Source organism: Neophocaena asiaeorientalis, unplaced genomic scaffold (genome assembly GCF_003031525.2).
Source record: "Neophocaena asiaeorientalis asiaeorientalis breed wild unplaced genomic scaffold, Neophocaena_asiaeorientalis_V1.1 scaffold170, whole genome shotgun sequence".
Classification (NCBI taxonomy): domain Eukaryota; kingdom Metazoa; phylum Chordata; class Mammalia; order Artiodactyla; family Phocoenidae; genus Neophocaena; species Neophocaena asiaeorientalis.
The window spans coordinates 466,579-485,775 of record NW_020172463.1 but is presented as its reverse complement, the minus strand read 5'-3'; the positions used below and the strand labels follow the sequence as shown (position 1 = coordinate 485,775).

Genomic DNA, 19,197 nt, shown 5'->3' with positions numbered 1-19,197 from the left:
TTTTTTTTTTTTTTTTTTTTTTTTGCAGTACGCGGGCCTCTCACTGTTGCAGCCTCTTAAGGTGCAATGAGGAAAGACAATTTCACAGAGATTTACATGTCAAACTCAGCCAAGAGGACAGTACCAGAAGGTCTATAAAGTGTCCATCTTTCAGCAATTAGTGGTTTCACCAAGAGCAATTTCTATGGAATGGAATGAGGCAGACTGTAAAGTGTTGAAAAGTGAGTAGGGGTCAACACTGATACTTTCTTCCCTCCCCTCACGGCGCCTCTGTCTCCCACCAGAGGCTTCCTCTAAGGACAATGAGTTATGGATCATATTCCCCTTTTTCCAATCAATTTCGGCCACCAATAGGATAATATGTTGTACCAGGTTACCTTTCATTCTTCTACTTTTGTGCCTTGCACGTCATAGGCGATTGAAGTAACTGCTGATACAGGGGCTTCTACAGACTCCTTAATTCGCGTTATTAGACTGCTCGCACCACGTCCAGGTCCATTCCTTCCACGACTGCTTAGAGGAGTGTCATCCCCATCATGGCCACTTGGTGGGGCCCGCCCTCTCGTCTGGGACCTCAGGTCACGATCCCGGAAGCACATCCTTCGCACAGACCCGAGGGAAGATGATGGCGGCGGCGGCCCGAGCGGTGGTGTTACGAGCGGTGGTGTTACCCGCGGTGCGGCGGAGGCTCTGCGGTTTCACCGAGAGGCTCCTGACCGGAGGTGCTGCCGGGCGGGTGAGCTTCCCTCCACTTGTTTGGGTGCCGCCGGGACCAGGCTAGGCCGGGCCTCTCCCGCAGAACTCCGCGCGGCGAGCCTGAGTCTCGGGCGCCCGGCCGGGCCGCGGGCGTCGGATCCACACACCACCCCAACGGCGGGTGGGGCCTTCCCAGCCGGGACCCGTGGGGCATCAGGCGGCCGGGGACGCCTACCTCCCGCCGGCGCTGGTCTGGCTTTGGTACCCCGCAGCGCGTGACCCGCCAGTGACGTGTGGCATGACCCTGGTTTACCGACCCCCTTGCCCTAGTCACTCGGGAGTCATTATAAAGAGTGCGTGTTGATCACTAAAATCGCAGTGGTTGCCATTGGGGGAAATTAAAAAGTGAGGACCCCACCCCGCCCGCCCCGAGTTCTCTTTTTTCTTAAAACTGAGCGTCTTCATCATCAGCTCTGCTTCCTGCGAACCAAGGGGTAGCTAAAGGAAAGTTTGTCTGTATATGTATATTTCTCGTGCAAGACTAGCTTTGTCTAGAGGAAAAGAAAAGCTGGGTCGGGCGAATAGTCCATAGCCAACAAGTTAGTCAGCCAGAGTGTATCTTGAGCACCTGCCCTTCTTCCTGCCTTCTCTTTTTCTGGCTTTTTAAAAACTGCTTTTCTTAAACGGTGGAAACCTTAAGGATTTCTACGTTGTGTATAGGTATTTTAATATTTTTCGCTCCCTTTCTTGGCTTCCCCCATTCACCCACCCCCGCTTCTGCCCTCTATGGTGAATATTAAACATTTCTAGGAGAAGTATTGAAATAAAAGTAGTTTCTTTCAGGATAATTATCATAACCGTTTATTTGCCGTAAGGAAAGGGCATATGTAGACTTGTTGCTGGCTTTAGGAAAGTGGTTGGTTGAGGAATGTTCTCAACATAGGACAGCCAAGGGGTGGGTCTCAGTGGAATAAAAGTTAAGGAGGAAAGAGTACTTTATAGAGTCTGTTTAGGATAGATTTGGTTTTCTAATCAACATTTCATATTAGAATAGTGATATGTTTTGCTTCTTCCTTCCACCCCCAACCAGTCACTATATTTTGGAGGAAACAGATTGAGAAGTACACAGGCTGCTACACAAGTTGTTCTGAATGTCCCTGAAACGCACGTAACCTGTTTGGAGAATGGACTCAGAGTGGCCTCTGAAGACTCTGGGCTCTCAACATGCACAGTAAGTGATTTAGTTTGACCCCTCATTAGGCGAGAGAGCAAACTGTTGATTTTAATTTAAGCTTTTCATTTGGTTGGCAGGTGGTTGAAAGTAGCAGCAATTATTTTACCAACAAGTGACTGTCACTTGTCAATCTCTTCCTGTGATACTTCCATACCACACGAGTGTCTACATCTGGTTCTTGTAGCCTGTTGTGTCATGTAGTGTTGATAATAATGAGAGAGATATATTTGCTGGACTACTCTGTGCCAAATGTTTTTACATATATTGTCTTATTTGATCTTTAAAATAGTTCTTTGTAGCAGGGATCATCATATCCATTTTACAGTTGAAAAACAAGATCCGAGAAGTTAAATGGTTTTGTCCAAGGTCACACAGCTAATACATGACAGAACCAGGATTTGAACCTAGATTTTCTGACAGTCTCTGATGTTCTTTACACTATACTTGTTAATTGACTGTAGTAACACATTGGGCTAAGAATCTGGGTCCTCAGTAAAGCTGGCAAGTAGGTATTTGTGGCACCCAGCAGTAGCCTGATGACCAAAAATTTAAAATCTCAGTTCATAGGACCTTACTGTCAGTCCACTCAAGAAGACTTTAATGTTAAGGCTGGAAAGCATTTGTCAGAAAAAGGAAGAAGACTGCCTCCTACCCCTACCCCGTCCCCTCAAAAGAAAGAAGATGTTGTCTTATTTAATTCTTACTTGATTGCATTAAGGTTGGGCTCTGGATTGATGCTGGAAGTAGATATGAAAATGAGAAGAATAATGGAACAGCTCACTTTCTGGAGCATATGGCTTTCAAGGCAAGTTGTAAGACTTTTTTTTTTAATGCATGAGGCAGTAAACACAAAATCTCATTCTCAGGTAAGGAGAACTATAATAGTATAGCATGTTTTACTTTTATTTTTAAAATCTTTTTTTCAGGATAATTACCTGAAATAATTACTGATAATTGCTCTGTAGAGCGAAACAAGGATTTTCTCTTGGGATGTAAGGGTCATTTGAACGTACGCCACTATTTCTGAAGCCTGATGTACTTTAGAAACCAAATTTGGTCCTTACATAGGCTTATGTCCTCATATGCATTGTCTGAAGTGTTTAGAACAGATGAGGGATAAAGGAAGAGGTCATAATTTTTTTTTCCCTCTTTTATTTCAGGGCACCAAAAAGAGATCCCAGTTAGATCTGGAACTTGAGATTGAAAACATGGGTGCTCATCTCAATGCCTATACCTCCAGGGAGCAGACTGTATATTATGCCAAAGCATTCTCTAAAGATTTGCCAAGAGGTATTGTTATTATTTATACTGCAGATATGTAATTTCCACAGGAATTCAGAAATGATTTAGTGCTGTTTACATTATGTTTGTTGAGAAAGAAAATGAAAAAAATGAACCAAACTTTGGGTGAGGGGCCACCTGTTTTTATTTTTTCCTCCAAATATGAGAAACGATAAAAATATTTGTAGGCTGCAGGACTTGTGCAAACCAGGCCCTAACACTTGATTCAGATATTACTTCCTCCAGAGCCATACCTGTGTAGTGAACTATTTTTAATTGTTTTATTATTTGTTTACTTTTACTGCCTACTTTTTGTTTTGTTTTTTCTCTATCCTGTTACCTGAATATTTTATTTCTACAAGTCAGAACAGATTTTCTATCTACTGACTGCTGGGCTTTGTTTTTGAACAAAACTTCCTTGCTTCTTTATTGCATTTGCACATTCTGGTTCCTCATCCTGGAGTGCACTTCTTTCTTACTGTCCTTTCCATTAATTTTTTTCAAAATTCAATTTATTTAAACTAAAAAAAAAAACAAAAACCCAATACAGATCACTGATCCCCCACCCCCTGCCCCAACAATGATCAGTCTGTTCTCTGTATCTATGAGCTTGGGTGTTTTTTTGTTTTCGACTTTGTTTTCCCCACATATAAGAGAGATCATATGATATTTGTTATTTCTCTCTCTGACTTTTTTGCTTAGCATAATGCCATTGAAGTTCATCCATGCCATTGCAAGTGGCAAGATTTCATTCTTTTTTAGGGCTGAGTAATAATACTCCTCTTTGTATGTGAGTGTGTATTTGTGTATCACAACTTCTTTACCCATTCACTCATTGATGAACACCTAGGTTGTTTCCATATCTTGGCTGTTGTACATAACGCAGTGAACACGGAGGTAGGTCTTTTCAAGTTAGTGTTTTTGTTTTCTTTGGATAAATGTGCAGAGGTGGAATTGCTGGATTGTATGGTAGTTCTATTTTTAATTTTTTAAGGAAATTCCATGTTGTTTTCTATCATGGCTGCACCAGTTTACATTCCCACCAACAGTGTAAAAGGGTTTCCTCTTCTCCACATCCTTGCTAACCCTTGTCTCTAGTCTTTTTGATAGTAGCCATTCTGACAGTTATGGGGTGATATCTCATTGTCATTTTGATTTGCACTTTCCTGATGATTAATGATGTTGAGAATCTTTTCATGTACCTGTTGGCCATCTGTGTGTCTTCTTTGGAAAAATGTTTATTTAGATCTTCTGCCCATCTTTTAATCTGATTGTTTGTTTTCTTCCTATTGGTTTCTATGGGTTCTTCATATATTTTGTATATTCACCCCTTATCAGATATATGATTTGCAAATATCGTCTTCCATTCAGGAGGTTGCATTTTCATTTTGTTGATGTGCAGAAGCTTTTTAGTTTGATGTAGTTCCACTTGTTCATTTTTGCTTTTGATGTCAGGTTCAAAAAATCATCACCAAGACTTATGTCAAGGAGCTTACTACTTCCTCAGTTTTCTTCTAGCAGTTTTATGGTTTCAGGCCTTCTGTTCAAGCCTTTAATTAATTTTGAGTTAATTTTTGTGTATAATAGGTGTCCAATTTCATTCTTTTCCATGTGGCCGATTTTCCCACACCATTTATTGAAGAGACTATCCTTTCTTTGTTGTATATTTTTGGATCTTTGTTGTAAATTAATTGATCATATATGCTTGGGTTTATTCTGGGCTCTCTGTTGTGTTCCACTGATTCAGTACCTGGTTTTATGTACCATACTGATTTGATTACTGTTCTTTGTAATGTTTGTCCTGCATCAGCAGGCGGACTCAACCACTGTGCCACCAGGGAAGCCCGCCATTGGAATTTTGATAGGGATTGCATTGAGTCTGTATATTGCTTTTGGTAGCTTGGACATTTTAACAACATTAATTCTTCTAATCCATGAGCATGGACGATCTTTCCATTTCCTTGTGTTGTCTTCAGTTTCTTTCATTAATGTCTTGTAGTTTTCTTCGATTAAATTTATTCCTAAGTATTTTATTCCTTTTGATGCAATTGTAAATGGGATTACTTCTTATTTTCTCTTGCTGATAGTTCATTATTAGTGTATAGGAACACAACAGATTTTTGCTTATTGACTTTGTATCCTACAGCGTCACTGAATTCGTTTATTAGTCCTAACAGTTTATTTGATGGAGTCTTTAGTGTTTTTTATATGTAATATCATGTCATCTGCAAATAGTGATAGTTTTACTTCTTCCTTTCCAATTTGGATGCCTTTGATTTCTTTTTCTTGCCTAATTGCTCTGACTAGGAGCAATTTTTTTATTCCTTTTTTGTTACAAAAACTCTGAAGCAGAATAAGCAAGTGTTCACTTAAAAGATTATTGATGATTGTTTTCATAGCAATAAAATAAAATAGATTTTATTTTTATTTTGTAGAAGTAAAATAATTATTCTGACAGCATAACTATTTTTTGTAGTTACCATGTTGTAGAGTGTTTTGGATATCTTAAAGGAAAGTTACTACACAAAACATTTTCCCAATGGGAGAATTAATGAAAAAATGTAGCAGTTTTAGTGCTAATTGGTGAGACTATTAATCTTTAAGGTCCTTGTATAGTTGTAGTTAATTTCATTACTTTGAAATTTTGGATTCCTAATAGGCTTTCATTAATAATGTTTGAATGCCACTTTACACAAGTACCTTTGTATATATGTAATTTGTGTATATATCATCTCATTTGATCAGCACAGTAATCAGATAAGTGTCTCCACTGTGCAGTTGTGGAGATTGAGGTGCAGCCCAGACTGTGACTTTCCCCGGATCACATAACTTAGTGGCTTACTGTGGACTCAGATGCCTGTCTTCTCACTCAGATTCACTGTGTCAGGTTGCTTTGTCAAAACAACAAAACAAAACACCTACCACCTGCAAATAAAGTAAAATTTTCATAACATGGTAGCCTAACTTGTGTATTAAAACCAATGAAAATGAAAACAGTGGAGGGTGTGTTAGTTTGAATTGCAAAAAACATTGGTTAGATTCTTAATGATTTCTGTAGAAATAGTTTTTGCCCCAGGACTAGTTAGGCACTAAGAACAAAGGGCTAGGCCAGGCTACTTTAAAGGACTGTTGATTCTAGCCTGTTTCTCTCCTTTATTTACACAGAGAACAGCAAAGAAAGCAAAAAAGAGGACTAGAGAAAGGAAGAGAGAATTTAGAAGACCTTTTTTTTTCTTTCTGGCTTCTGGCTGGGAAGGACAGAGTCCCTGTTAGTGGGAGTGGAAATGGAAAAGAGAGGCGCTCTTTGAGGAATCCAAAGTGGAAGTGCTCTCTGAAGCAGATCCCACTTTGGGAATTTGCTTGAGGCTTTTATACTCTCAGTTGGGTGAAACCTGGTGTGTGAGGTAATAATTAGATGCTTAGATAAGTGGTCTTCAAACTTTTATGATCATCCATTCTTATCAGTAAGAGACTTGAACATATATCCTCAATATAGGTATATGTATAAATTAAATACATGTACTGCTGTACTAATATATACAGTATTACATATACATTAGAAAGAGAGAAGATTCTGAGTAAAACATAAATATTGGGAAATATGAATCCCCACTTCAGAAGGTACCAATCTAGACTACTACTTCCACATAAAGGGGGAGTCTTCACACAGGATCCCTTGTCCTCCCATCTGTCTTTGGGCTCTTCCTTACCCACCTGGGCCTTTATTTCTCTTGTCTGGACAGATAGGTTTTTTTTGTTTGTTTTTGTTTTTAAATTTTATTGGAGCATAGTTGATTTACAGCATTGTGTTAGAGAGATGGTTTTACAGATAATTTTTTCTTTTTGCCCAGGACCTCGGTCCCAGCCTATTCTAGCAGTCTGTTTTGTCATGTTGGGTAGTCTGTAGAGGTAATTAATTACAGGAGGTCCTTGGTATTTGAACATTATTGCTTCTGAGACAAGTCACCTTAAAGTGAACTTAAAACAAGGAACAGAAATTTACAGCAGAGTAACAAAATGAAACTAAAGTTTATAAATTTGTTTTATATTGACTAAAATTTAGATTGTGATTGCAACTATATACTAATTCTTCAAGGATAGTTTAGGTTTTCCTTTTTTGGAGAAGTATGTACTTTTTCTGATAAAATTGCTTAGTAGCATGATAAATCCTTTAGTTCACTTGTGGCTTTTTGCAAATTAGGGTCATTTTTGTATAAATACTTGAGGGTTTTATCAGTTTTTCCAAGGGTCACTTTTAATACTTTGATAGTCATGTTCTCTCTTTTAGGGTACCTATCCTTTTTTTCAAATGTTAACAGCTACAGCTCTGTTGGATCATCATTTATCAGTGACTTTACTAATTAATGGTCAGAATCTAACCAGCATTGACCAGAATCTAACCAACATTGACCAATAACTGGATTTAAGTGGGGAAAGATATTTGAGAGGGCACTAATTCTGTAAGTGGTTCAGTGGGGATATATATTAGATTACGATGGTTCTTGGCTTCTTAATATAGTAGCCTCGTTGCTGTGGGATCTTGGGTAGTGACTATTTGGGTGATGTCGGTCTCTGTGTGTACCTGTGTGCTCTGAGTAGATAGATAATTTTCTCCTTACCATTGTCACAGAGAACAATATACAGTTATATGCAGATTTCCATGACCGTTCTGAAGTGGTTGTAGGCAGTCATTTTACAAGTGTTGTGGGGACTTCTGGCAAATTTAGTCTTCTTCAAGTTCATCTGTACCACAGGGGATTGCATTTCTCATTTTAATTTAGTCCTTCTAGGTATATCAAATTATAGAAACATTTATTTCTTCTCAGTTTAATCATTTAGTCAGTATTGAGTGATGGTCACTATCATTGTTTCTGATGCTAATTTAATAGATTTTAAACAGTGAAAATTTAAGGTTTTAGTGTTTCTTCTTGTGTTTTATTTTCAATAAGCTGTAGAAATTCTTGCTGATATAATACAAAACAGCACATTGGGAGAAGCAGAGATTGAACGTGAACGTGGAGTAATCCTCAGAGAGATGCAGGAAGTTGAAACCAATTTACAAGAAGTTGTTTTTGATTATCTTCATGCCACAGCTTATCAAAATACTGCACTTGGACGGACAATTTTGGGACCAACTGAAAATATCAAGTAGGTATAATTCTCAGATTTTTTTTTTTTGAGAAAAAATTTGAATTGTGAAAATTAACATTCACATTCAAAAAGTATGTTTCAAAAAGTAATTTTTTACCCCCAATAATCTGAATGAAATTGTACTTAAGCTACACTTTAGCCCCACCTAACTCCCAGGTGTCTGGATTTGTAGCTACTTCTGGAATAAACAAGTGATGGTATTAAATCTTTTTTTTTTGATATATACTTTGATACTTGTTGCATATATCCTATTTCTGACTGCATTTAACTTAGAATACCTTTAAGGTCCAATTTAATTTCAGGTATATTATGTGAGGATCTGTGCTTTTAAATTTCCTTTTAATATTGCTTTTCTTACTCCACTTACAGGTCTATAAATCGTAAGGACTTAGTGGATTATATAACCACACATTATAAGGGGCCAAGAATAGTACTTGCTGCTGCTGGAGGTTAGTTTAAGTTTCTGTGACTGTTTTAAACACAGAGTGATGTACTTATCAGTTTGATCCTATTGGCAGATGTCTTTAGAGTTTTTATTTAGAGAGCAGATTGTTAAATGTGCTGGGTAAGGGCAGTATGGAGCCCTGGAACCAGACTTTTCCTCTGTCTTCTCTTTAGTAGAGTTTTTCTTTTATTTTTCTTTTAATTTTTATTTATTTTTGGCTGTGTTGGGTCATCGTTGCTGCACCTGGGCTTCCTCTCGTTGCGGCGAGTGGGGGCCACTCTTTGTTGCAGTGTACGGGTTTCTCATCGCGGTGGCTTCTCTTGTTGCGGAGCATGGGCTCTAGGCACGCGGGCTCAGTAGTTGTGGCTCGTGGGCTCCAGAGCGCCGGCTCAGTAGTTGTGGCGCACGGGCTTAGTTGTTCTTCAGCATATGGGATCTTCCCGGACCAGGGCGCAAACCCGTGTCCCCTGCGTAGGCAGGCGGATTCTTAACCACTGGCCACCAGGGAAGCCCAATAGAGTTTTTCAGTGGCAAAATTTAGTGACCCTCCAATATATAAGTGTGCACACATAATGGAATTTCCTTGTAAGAAAAGGGCAAATGAGTGAACTGGGAGATAATGAGACTTGGAAGATGGTGTTCTATGGTTTGGGACTCTCGAGATTTTAAATTACTTCTTGAGAACCAGCTTCATCCTTGGTCAGGCGTGGAATGAGCATGTTATGTTGTTTATTCATTCTTTGATTTGTTCGTTCTTTCAGTAAGATCTGCTAGTTACTGAAAAGGGGAAGTATATAGGGGATTAGGAGGATATTTAATGGGAATCTGAACATGCAAGTGGCATCAGGACAAGGCTCCCTTGTGAGAACATGTTTGAAGCCAGTGAATGAAAGAAAATTCACATTAGATTTTGCTAGATTTCCTGGTAGTCTGAATTTACGCAAATTGTACATTTTACTGGTTTCCAGTTTTGTGTTTTCTTTCTTTTTAGGACAAAGTGAAGATACATGGAATGTTCTTTTGTGTAAATTTTTCTCTCTTTAGAAATGACAATAAATTAAAATTCTAGTTGCCCTGGATAGACTTTAGGCTCATTACTTGGGAATAATGGAGAAGATGAAAATGAGGGTTAAATATCTTAAAACATGTTGCCTTTGTGTGGCAGATAAGTGTGCTCTGAAGTTATTTTGAGTTAGTAACATTGTTTCTAAAATGGCTGGGGTTCAACAATTGAAACTGCCTTGGAAAGGGGAACACTATTGGTTGGATGGGGCCTCAGCAGCTAAGCTGTCAGGGATGTCTCTGCCATTGTTGGTGGCATATGGATGCAGTGGGTTTTATCATAGTTCATTGGTTCATTTTGACATCATCAGAGTTGGGGTATCTTACAATTAATTAATGGCCTATCCTAGATTAATTAGCATTTTGTCTTATTGGTACATAAGTGATGATATTTCTTATCAACAGTGGCATCTTAACTTCAGCGTAATAGGCCAGAGCTAGCTTGATTAAAAAAAATAAAATTTATCGGCTCCCCTGCCTTTTGGATAGAGGTAAGCTGGGGCAGGTGCTGAATATCTGGAACATCCAACCAGGAGGGCTATAGGTGAAGGTAGTAAAACAGGGGAGGTGGTTGTTAAGTGCTGAGAACTGTGTGCATGTTCATGGTTCTGCACTCTCTGCTTGTCATCCTTATATCACCAGGGTCTTCCTATTGTTTTGTCACCCTCTGGATTGATATCTAAGGCGGCTCTCCTACATAGTGATTGTGAAAACGTGTGTAATCATTCACTGTCTTGTTTTATACCAGAGATTTGTTTGGAAAACATGGGTGTAAGTTGTGCTTTTATGTTTTAATAGAATGTTTCATTTAAAAAAAAAAAAATCTTGCGGTGATATTTTTTAAGGCACTTACCCACGTTTAAATTTGTCTTGTAAGTTTAGGAATCTTTCACTGACTGAATCTGTTTGGATCCCAAGTTTGGAAAATAAGGGATATAGAATCTAAGTAACTCTTAAGTTTTGGATGGCAAGTAGTGAGTGTTTGAATAGCTATGAATTTATTCAGAAATTTGTATGAGGTTATTTTGTTCCTGTATTTTGATAGCAGAGCGCAGAGAATGAAGCGTATCTTGTATCCAGCTTTCTTTAAATGACAGTTATTCTTTTCTACTTTAAAAAATTTATTGAAAGGTGACTTTTCCTTGCTAGTTTGCACTCTAAGAGTTTTAATTATTTAATATAACATGATTCTGTATGGAAAATGGTATTTTCAAGCTATCTTATTATCCTTATCTGTGAATCCATTGGTATGTTATGAAAACTGTGATGGTTCTTCAGAATGAGAAAGCTGTGCAGCCCCAAGCCTTATAACCAGGGAAAGAGTGTGCTCTGTGAGCTTACTCTTAAAAAGGCTTTTAGTCAGAGCAAGTAGTCCATGTGTAACCTGTATCACATTATACCACCTTGAGCTTATTGTAAACAGAAGTATTGGCAGTTCGTTGTGTGCTTTACATTGCACTGCTACTGGATATATAACATATTTTCCTTCAATTTAGGGGTTTCCCATGATGAACTGCTTGAGTTAGCAAAGTTTCATTTTGGTGACTCTTTGTCCACACACAAAGGAGAAATACCAGCTCTGCCTCCCTGCAAATTCACAGGAAGTGAGGTAGGGCAAGCCTCCTAAGCTAGTGTTTAACCCTTTGGGTTTCTTGTGTTGTATTTATGAATGTGTGTAGCAAATGTGCCTGTTTCTAACAGTAAAATGGAAGAAGCCAAAGGAGTCCAGCCGAGGATGGACTCAGTTGTTTATATTCTTTCCTGTTCCATATATTTAACCCACCTATTTTTCTTTCCTAAGGAAGTAAGGTTTTAAGGAAAATATAATTTGGGCTTTTTGTGCTTTTTCTTTGATACTATGCCCATTTTCCTATTGTAGGGCATAAAAGTTAATCTTTTATTTTAAAAACACCCCAAATTTTGACTTTTAATCAGGTTTATTCTTGGCTAAGTTCTGCCCACAGTACATTTCTGGGGGGTAGCTGTTAAAGCCAGAACTTGTAGAGAACCTGCTATATGTCAGCTGTATCTTTAAGCCTCATTAGAAGCTTAGTTTGCCACATTAGGGATGATGCTCATATAGTTGTATCCGGAAAGAAGCCTGATGCTGGCAATTGCATAAGACTGCAGCATTGGCAGTACAAAAATAAGCCTGTTATGTCAAGATTAGCTTAAATTTAGAGAGTCAGAAAAATTCAGACTGACAAAAGATTATTTCTACCAGTGAAATAATGCATCGCTTTTTGACCAGGTAATTATCTGGTGGCTGTGTCTGGATTATTTCAAGTGGAGATCTTTTGGTGAAATTCTTCTAGACTATACAGTGTAATGAGGCCTAATTGTTTAAAAAACAAAGGAGTGTCATGGTGAGCATTCTAACTTTGCAGTTAATGGAGCTGGTGAGTTTGTTTCTTGTTAAGCATGTTATATAGTGGTAATCTTAACTAGAGCTTTGTATCCCTTATCCTAACTAGATTCGAGTGAGGGATGACAAGATGCCTTTGGCACATCTTGCAATAGCTGTTGAAGCTGTTGGTTGGGCACATCCAGATACAATCTGTCTCATGGTTGCAAACACACTGATTGGCAACTGGGATCGCTCTTTTGGAGGAGGAATGGTAAGTGATTTTAAAAGTAAATTTCCATAATAAATGAGAAGATGAAACTTCGTAGTATGAATTTTGACTTAAACTATAAACTGATCCTGGATTGCATCCTGGGCCAGAAAAAAATTTTTTTCTTTTGCCATATTGGCAAATTTTGAATAAGGATGGAAGGATTTGTTAATAGTAATATATCAGTGTTAATATCCTAATTTTAATAATTGTACTGAGGTAAATTTCCTTGTTTTTCAGAAGTGCACATTAAAAAGTACTCAGGGGTAAAAAGGATGTCTGCACTGTACTCTCAAACAGTTGAAAAATACGTTACAGAGAATATGATAAAGCAAAAACGATGGTAAATAACAGGTGTTAAGGAATTGGATAAAGGAAATTCTTTGTACTGTTTATGTTACTAGTCTGTAGTCTGAAATTACTTCAAAATACAAAGTGTATATATTTATACTCAAAGATTTTGAGAAAATACATTTCATATAAGTATCTTAGGCTTCACATGCAATATAATTTCAATTTTTTAAGCAAACAGCCCAAAGCTCTACAAATTGGGTTGATAATAGCTAATTTTTATTTTAAATTTTTGTTGTTGTTGGCAAAGCATATTGGCATGGGTTATTCAATTTTTTGGTTGATATGGTTATAAATGATTATTAAACAAAGCTGGAACACAGAATTAGAAGTCATAACCATATCTCACATCAATCACTGCTAGAAGTGGAATACTGGGCTGGATTGACCATGGGACCCTGTAAACATACCTGAACTACAACCTGTGAGGTCAGTCCATTTTTAATTTTAATTTTGGCCTGATTGGATTTTTCCCTTTTCTTAATTTTAGTTTTTATTTTATATTGGAGTATAGTTGATTTACAATGTTGTGTTAGTTTCATATGTACAGCTAAGTGATTCAGTTATATATACACATATATATCCATTCTTTTTCAAATTCTTTTCCCATTTAGGTTATTACAGAATATTGAGTAGAGTTCCCTGTTCTATACAGTAGGTTCCTTGTTGGTTATTTTATACACAGTAGTGTGTATATGTTAATCCCAAACTCCTAATTTATCCCTCCCCCAACCACGTTTCCCCTTTGGTAACCATGAGTTTGTTTTCAAAGTCTGTGAGTCTGTTTCTGTTTTGTAAATAAGTTCATTTGTATCTTTTTTCTTTTTTTAGATTCCACATGTAAGTGATATCACTGACTTCACTTAGTATGATAATCTCTAGGTCCATCAATATGTATTATTTTAGAAGTGGGTGCAGCTACTAAATTAATTACAAGGATTCACTACTTTAACATTATGAATTTCTCTGGGGATGATGCATTGGGCTGGTGAGATTACTAGAATTCTTAGTTTCAGTGAATTTTAGCTTTATTATTGAGATACTGCTGGATAAAACTGAGAAACTCAGCCTTTTAAGGCAGTCACGATTTTCACATCTCATTTTTCTTTCTGGTAATTTGGACACGTATACCTACAGTTCTCTTGGACAGTTTTTTTTCCCTTACAGAATTTATCTAGCAAGCTGGCCCAGGTCACCTGTCATGGCAACCTCTGCCATAGCTTCCAGTCTTTCAACACTTCCTACACAGATACAGGATTATGGGGAATCTATATGGTTTGTGAACCAGCCACTGTTGCAGACATGCTACATGTTGTTCAGAAAGAATGGTGAGAAAAAATTTAAATCATGCTTAGAATTCCCACTTTAGACTAGTTTCTTTTTACACTGTTGATGCTGATTAATTTTTTATGGTGATGTTATTAGCATTTTATTAAGAGAACAAGACTTAAGTAGTAGCAGTTACTGCTGTGTTTTTAAAGATCACAGATGTTTCTTCTAAGTTTCATGTGAAGCTGATTTATACTATAGAAAATTCTTAATCATTAAGCAGATTACTTCAGAAAGAATATCCTAAAAGTTAAAAATGTTTAAATGCCAACTAGAATTCTAGGAAATATTTCTAAAAGTTATCTGGCTTGGAAAGGCTGTGTTATGAAAATGAACCTGAAGTTGCCATTGCTAAAAGAAAAATGTAGTGTTTTAGTCAAAACTAGTACCTTGAGACAGGCAGAAGGGCCCAAAGCTTCTTGGAAAACTTTTATTTAGCTCTGGTCCCTTTCCTCCACCATTCTTAAATGGCTTACATCTCTCTAAGTCTAGTTGGAGTGTAATCATTAATTATTAGGTTTAAGTTAGACTCAACTGGATTCTTTTGAGAAACCAATGACCCACTGACCTATCTATCCCCTAACAAGTCAGATCCTATCAGATGGGGATTCATGAATTTTCAAAATGACTGTAGCATTTCTCAAAATGCGGTCAGCCTATTTTTATATTGTATTGAATCTCTGCTAACCGTATCATTTTTGAAATTAACATTACCAGGAAAATAATCAGTAATATTTTAACTTTTGCTTAACTGTTGGGATCATTAGTAATTTCAACTTTTTACTAAATTGAAATCATAATCACTTGTACATTGTGGTGTAATACATAGAATATAGCATCCTTTCTTTCTTTTAGGTCGTTAACTCATGAAATGCATAACATTTTCAAACTACTTTGACATTTGATTTTTCCAAATGGTTTTTAGGATGCGACTCTGTACAAGTGTGACTGAAAGTGAAGTTGCACGAGCCAAGAATCTTCTGAAAACAAACATGTTGCTGCAACTTGATGGTAAAAGAATTAAAGACATAAGTCCTATTTTCACACGGTTGACTTACGTTCCAGTACTTAGTTTTCCCTTTTCTTTAAAACAGGTTCCACTCCCATCTGTGAAGACATTGGTAGGCAGATGTTATGCTATAATCGAAGAATTCCCATCCCTGAGCTTGAAGCAAGAATTGATGTAAGTAGTCCTTAGATACTATTGGGTCTTGTGTAAAATGATGCTTGTTACAACACCTGGAGATACACATCATAAATCTTGCTTTAGCTCTAAAATGTCCCAGGTATAGAATGTCTTCACTACTACAAAAAGCTCTGAATGCTTGTGTCTTCAATTTTTCAGGCTGTAAATGCTGAGATAATTCGAGAAGTGTGTACCAAATATATTTATGATAAGAGTCCAGCTGTTGCTGCTGTTGGTAAGCCTGGCTCCTTTTCTCCTATGCAGAAAGTTGGCTAAGGACTTTCCTTCTCTTTAGTTGTAACTGTCCTTTCTTTTAATCCTTAGGTCCCATTGAGCAGCTACCAGATTTTAACCAGATTTGCAGTAACATGTGCTGGCTTCATGATTAAAATGCTCCTAATAAACATATTTTGAACATATATATTTATAAAACCGAGACCTGCAAGTCCTAAAGAAAAAAAATGAACATCTATACTGGTAAATATGAATGAAATACTATCTCAGACTTTGAAAGAATAAGACCACCACAATGAATGGTAGATCTCTGAGCTCTGAGAAATTATACTGGAACAACACACTTTAAGTATAGTTTTAAGAATAAAATTTTGTACAGTATTTTCAGTTTTATTATAAAAATGCACACACAACAAAGATTGTCATAAGTCATTTCTTGCCTCTACTGGCATTCAGCACTTGCTCTTGAGCAGCTTTCTTTGCTTTTACCATTTCGACAAGTTCCTAGGAAGGGAAAAAGATGTTACTTACACCGAGAAGTTGTCAGAATTTGCAGACATTTCTAGTGTTTGGTATACGTATGTAAAACATCCAAACTGGGGTAAATCTATACTGAAAAAGTTGATTTTTTTTTTTAGTAACTGTCAGAGCTAGATAGAAAGTTTCTAAGGTTGGTTATTTCTAATATTGGCCCCACAACTACTGTGGTATTGAATAAGCACAAAAACATAATTTAAATGATTGATAATGGAATCTACACACTAAAGATCTACAACCTTATATCGTTTCATGCAGTCCTTCTTTGTCCTGCCAGGCACTGCTTCTGCTATTTTTTCCCATCTTTCAGGTGTATTTACTGGGTACGTTTTCAAAGCTTGTTCCAAAAGCTTCTGTTCTTCTGTTGTCCAAGGGGTGAAATCTGTGCATGGACCTGTTTAAGAAAAAATTTTGTTTGGAAAATTTTATCCTAATTGATAGAAAACTGTCCTGGAACACCTTCCCAGATGAGTCTTTTGGTACACATCTTGGTAAGAGCCCATTTGAATCTGTGATGTGTAATCTTGAACAGACCAAATTAGACGCACATATATACCTCTAGGTATTCATTAGGGAAAAAACTTCAGATAGCTCACATCCCAGAAAAATATGAGACTTTAAAGCACAATATGCTTTGTATTTCTGGTCTATCACAATCTAATCTTATATTCACCAGACTTTTTTTAAAAAAAATCAGATTTAACATACACAGTTGGACTGCTGGGTTCGAAACCACAATCACAAGTCATTTAAGATTTCTTATAAATCTAGTTCCTTATAGCATAGGGAAAAGAGCTGCCTCCTACTTAAAAACTTTTAGCTCGATGAGAGCCTGGAAACTATTCTCATTTTACACTGGAAGAAACAAGTTTAACAAAGCTAAGCCAAGCTCCAAGCTCCCATGGTTTCAATGCTGTAGAGCCAAGGTGAGATTAGATTCCACTTCCAGTGTGTCACTGTCACCACATCCACTAAAATCTTGTGGAGCCTACGCTGTGCATCTCTACTAAACCAGACCTTTATGTTTGATAGAACACCTCATACATGTATCAGAAACAAATATATTCCTTCCTAAGATGCAAGAAGTATACATCCCACTTCTATAGAAAAATGAAAATGTGAAAATGGTTAAAATGATTTGGTTATTCTAAGTTAATGGATTACTGACAACTTAGTTATTTCAGATCACGCAGTGAAAACATAGTGGCACCTATCCTACCAGCAGTGGGACTACCTCTTGAAATTGTAACCTGTGAGATCAGATACAAAGTAAAGCCTAGAAATCTAAGTTATTTCCCAATTAAAAACATACTCACAGACACAGTGAACAAGCTGAAAAACAACACACCTTAGAACAAGGCAGAGAACTTGTATTTGAAGACAGATTAAAGACTGAAGCTTTTTTTGAAATCAGCTTTTAAATTCCAGGAACCCCTTAGTGGAATTTCCTTTTATTAGTTTGAAGCCCCATTTAACACCACAGATTTAATTCATTTCCTCTCTCTTGGAAAAAAGATGGAACTGACATATAATTATTATCTGCTGCTTATTATCTGCTGTTATGATCCAGGGACTTCCCAATACCAAACTGAATGAAACATATAAAATTCCTATGAGAAATCACTATTCCAAAAAATGTGGCCAGCTTGCTGTTTACTGGAGCAGTTGAAGAGAGAGGGACCTGCCCATTAAATCCTTAAAAAGAGGTAAAGGAGTCAGGCCCAAGTACCATATCACTCCCGCCCTCACAGGGTCACCCACCTGCCAGAAAGCACAACCATCAGTGTCTGCCTCCAGCACGGAAACTAGTCCCACAAGAAAGGGCTGAGAATAATGCAGTAGTATCTGAATGTGTCTGATTTTTGTGGATGGCGTAAGGGGCAAGATAATTACCTCCTTTAGAAGTCCCTTCCAAGTGTTCTGAAATTTCTACTTTGTTACTTATCTTTCTGAAAGGAGCCAAAATAATGCCCAGCCTAGACAAAAGTCACTCAGTTTTGCAAATGCAACTTGCAAACGCAGAATGATTTTTTCCTCTTTATAGAACATTGTAAGTTTCTCCTAGTATTTTCAAATTGAAATTTTGGGATAATGAACCAGACCAAGAATACAGGAAAAGTGGGACTGTTAAGACAGGGACAGGTCATCATGAGGAGTCAAGGCTGTCAGTTAATCCCCAAACATACATTTGGCACTGTGATCTGGAAAGCATATCCAAGATTAGCTTAGTTTAGGGAGAAAAGGACTGGTGGCTCACAAATGCATGTAGTGAAAGAGAACTTTTTCAAAGTTTTGTCAGCAACTCACAGTAAGGAAAAAAATGTCACATCTCAGACACTTATACACATGAACAAAAGTTTCACAAATACCCACTTACATAATAGGTGTAATGCTCTCTGATATTTTCTATTCATGACCCATTAAACTGATTTCATGACCCACCTCTGAGTCATAATTTGCATTTGAAACATACTGGTCCAGAGTAATCAAATTAACTAGAACACCCAAGACATGTCAGCACAACAAATTGTGTCTGTATAACTAACTTGTTCTGAGCCACGTAAGTTGCAGGCATGCTGCCCCTTTACTCCTGTCTTCCCTTAAAAACAAGGACCTTTCCTTATATATGGTGTATTTTTCAAAATCAGGAAATCAACCTTGATAAAAAATTATCTAGTCTACAGACCTTATTCAAATTTCAATTGTCCCAATGTCCTTTAATACTGATTTGTAAAATCTGGTGAACAAAACAAACAGAACCCCTCCCCCTCATGGCATATGAAATGGAAGAACTGTAATTCTCAATGGTGCTAATGTAAAACTGTCCTGAAAACATCTGCTTTATACCTTTCAGTCTGCTAAATGCTTTCTGTTCCATTCACTCTGAATGTAGACCGTAGATCTTGTATACTCTCACAGATACATGGTTAGCATTTTCTACCCATAGAAAAATAAAATTTCATTACCTTCAAATCGTTCTGAAGGTGTTGCATTGTCTGCTTGACACACCACACCATGTTCTTTTTTAAACTTATCAAAAGCCTTTCTGTTTATGTCATCTTTTTGATGAGGGTCT

At 37.3% G+C, this 19,197-nt stretch overlaps 2 protein-coding genes across 3 annotated transcripts in view; one reads left to right on the top strand and one right to left on the bottom strand.

Annotated features, from left to right (window-relative positions):
- Positions 1 to 611: 611 nt before the first annotated feature.
- Positions 612 to 16,364, top strand: PMPCB (peptidase, mitochondrial processing subunit beta). The gene is made up of 13 exons (XM_024738107.1): positions 612 to 736; positions 1,787 to 1,927; positions 2,649 to 2,735; positions 3,091 to 3,220; positions 8,161 to 8,359; positions 8,732 to 8,811; positions 11,366 to 11,478; positions 12,344 to 12,487; positions 14,003 to 14,163; positions 15,090 to 15,175; positions 15,259 to 15,347; positions 15,510 to 15,585; positions 15,675 to 16,364. The coding sequence occupies exons 1-13, from the start codon at positions 623 to 625 to the stop codon at positions 15,737 to 15,739; spliced, it is 1,485 nt and encodes a 494-aa protein (XP_024593875.1). The 5' UTR covers positions 612 to 622; the 3' UTR covers positions 15,740 to 16,364.
- DNAJC2 (DnaJ heat shock protein family (Hsp40) member C2) overlaps positions 15,951 to 19,197 on the bottom strand; it is a 27,545-nt gene continuing 24,298 nt past the window's right edge. Inside the window, exons 15-17 of one of the 2 annotated variants that reach the window (XM_024738106.1) lie at positions 19,088 to 19,195; positions 16,361 to 16,515; positions 15,951 to 16,088 (exon numbers count right to left, since the gene is read on the bottom strand). In XM_024738106.1, coding sequence (XP_024593874.1) covers positions 16,014 to 16,088; positions 16,361 to 16,515; positions 19,088 to 19,195 — 338 coding nt within the window. In that variant the 3' untranslated portion in view covers positions 15,951 to 16,013. The remainder of the gene's footprint in view (positions 16,089 to 16,360; positions 16,516 to 19,087; positions 19,196 to 19,197) is intronic. The other variant, XM_024738105.1, reaches the window with a different exon arrangement.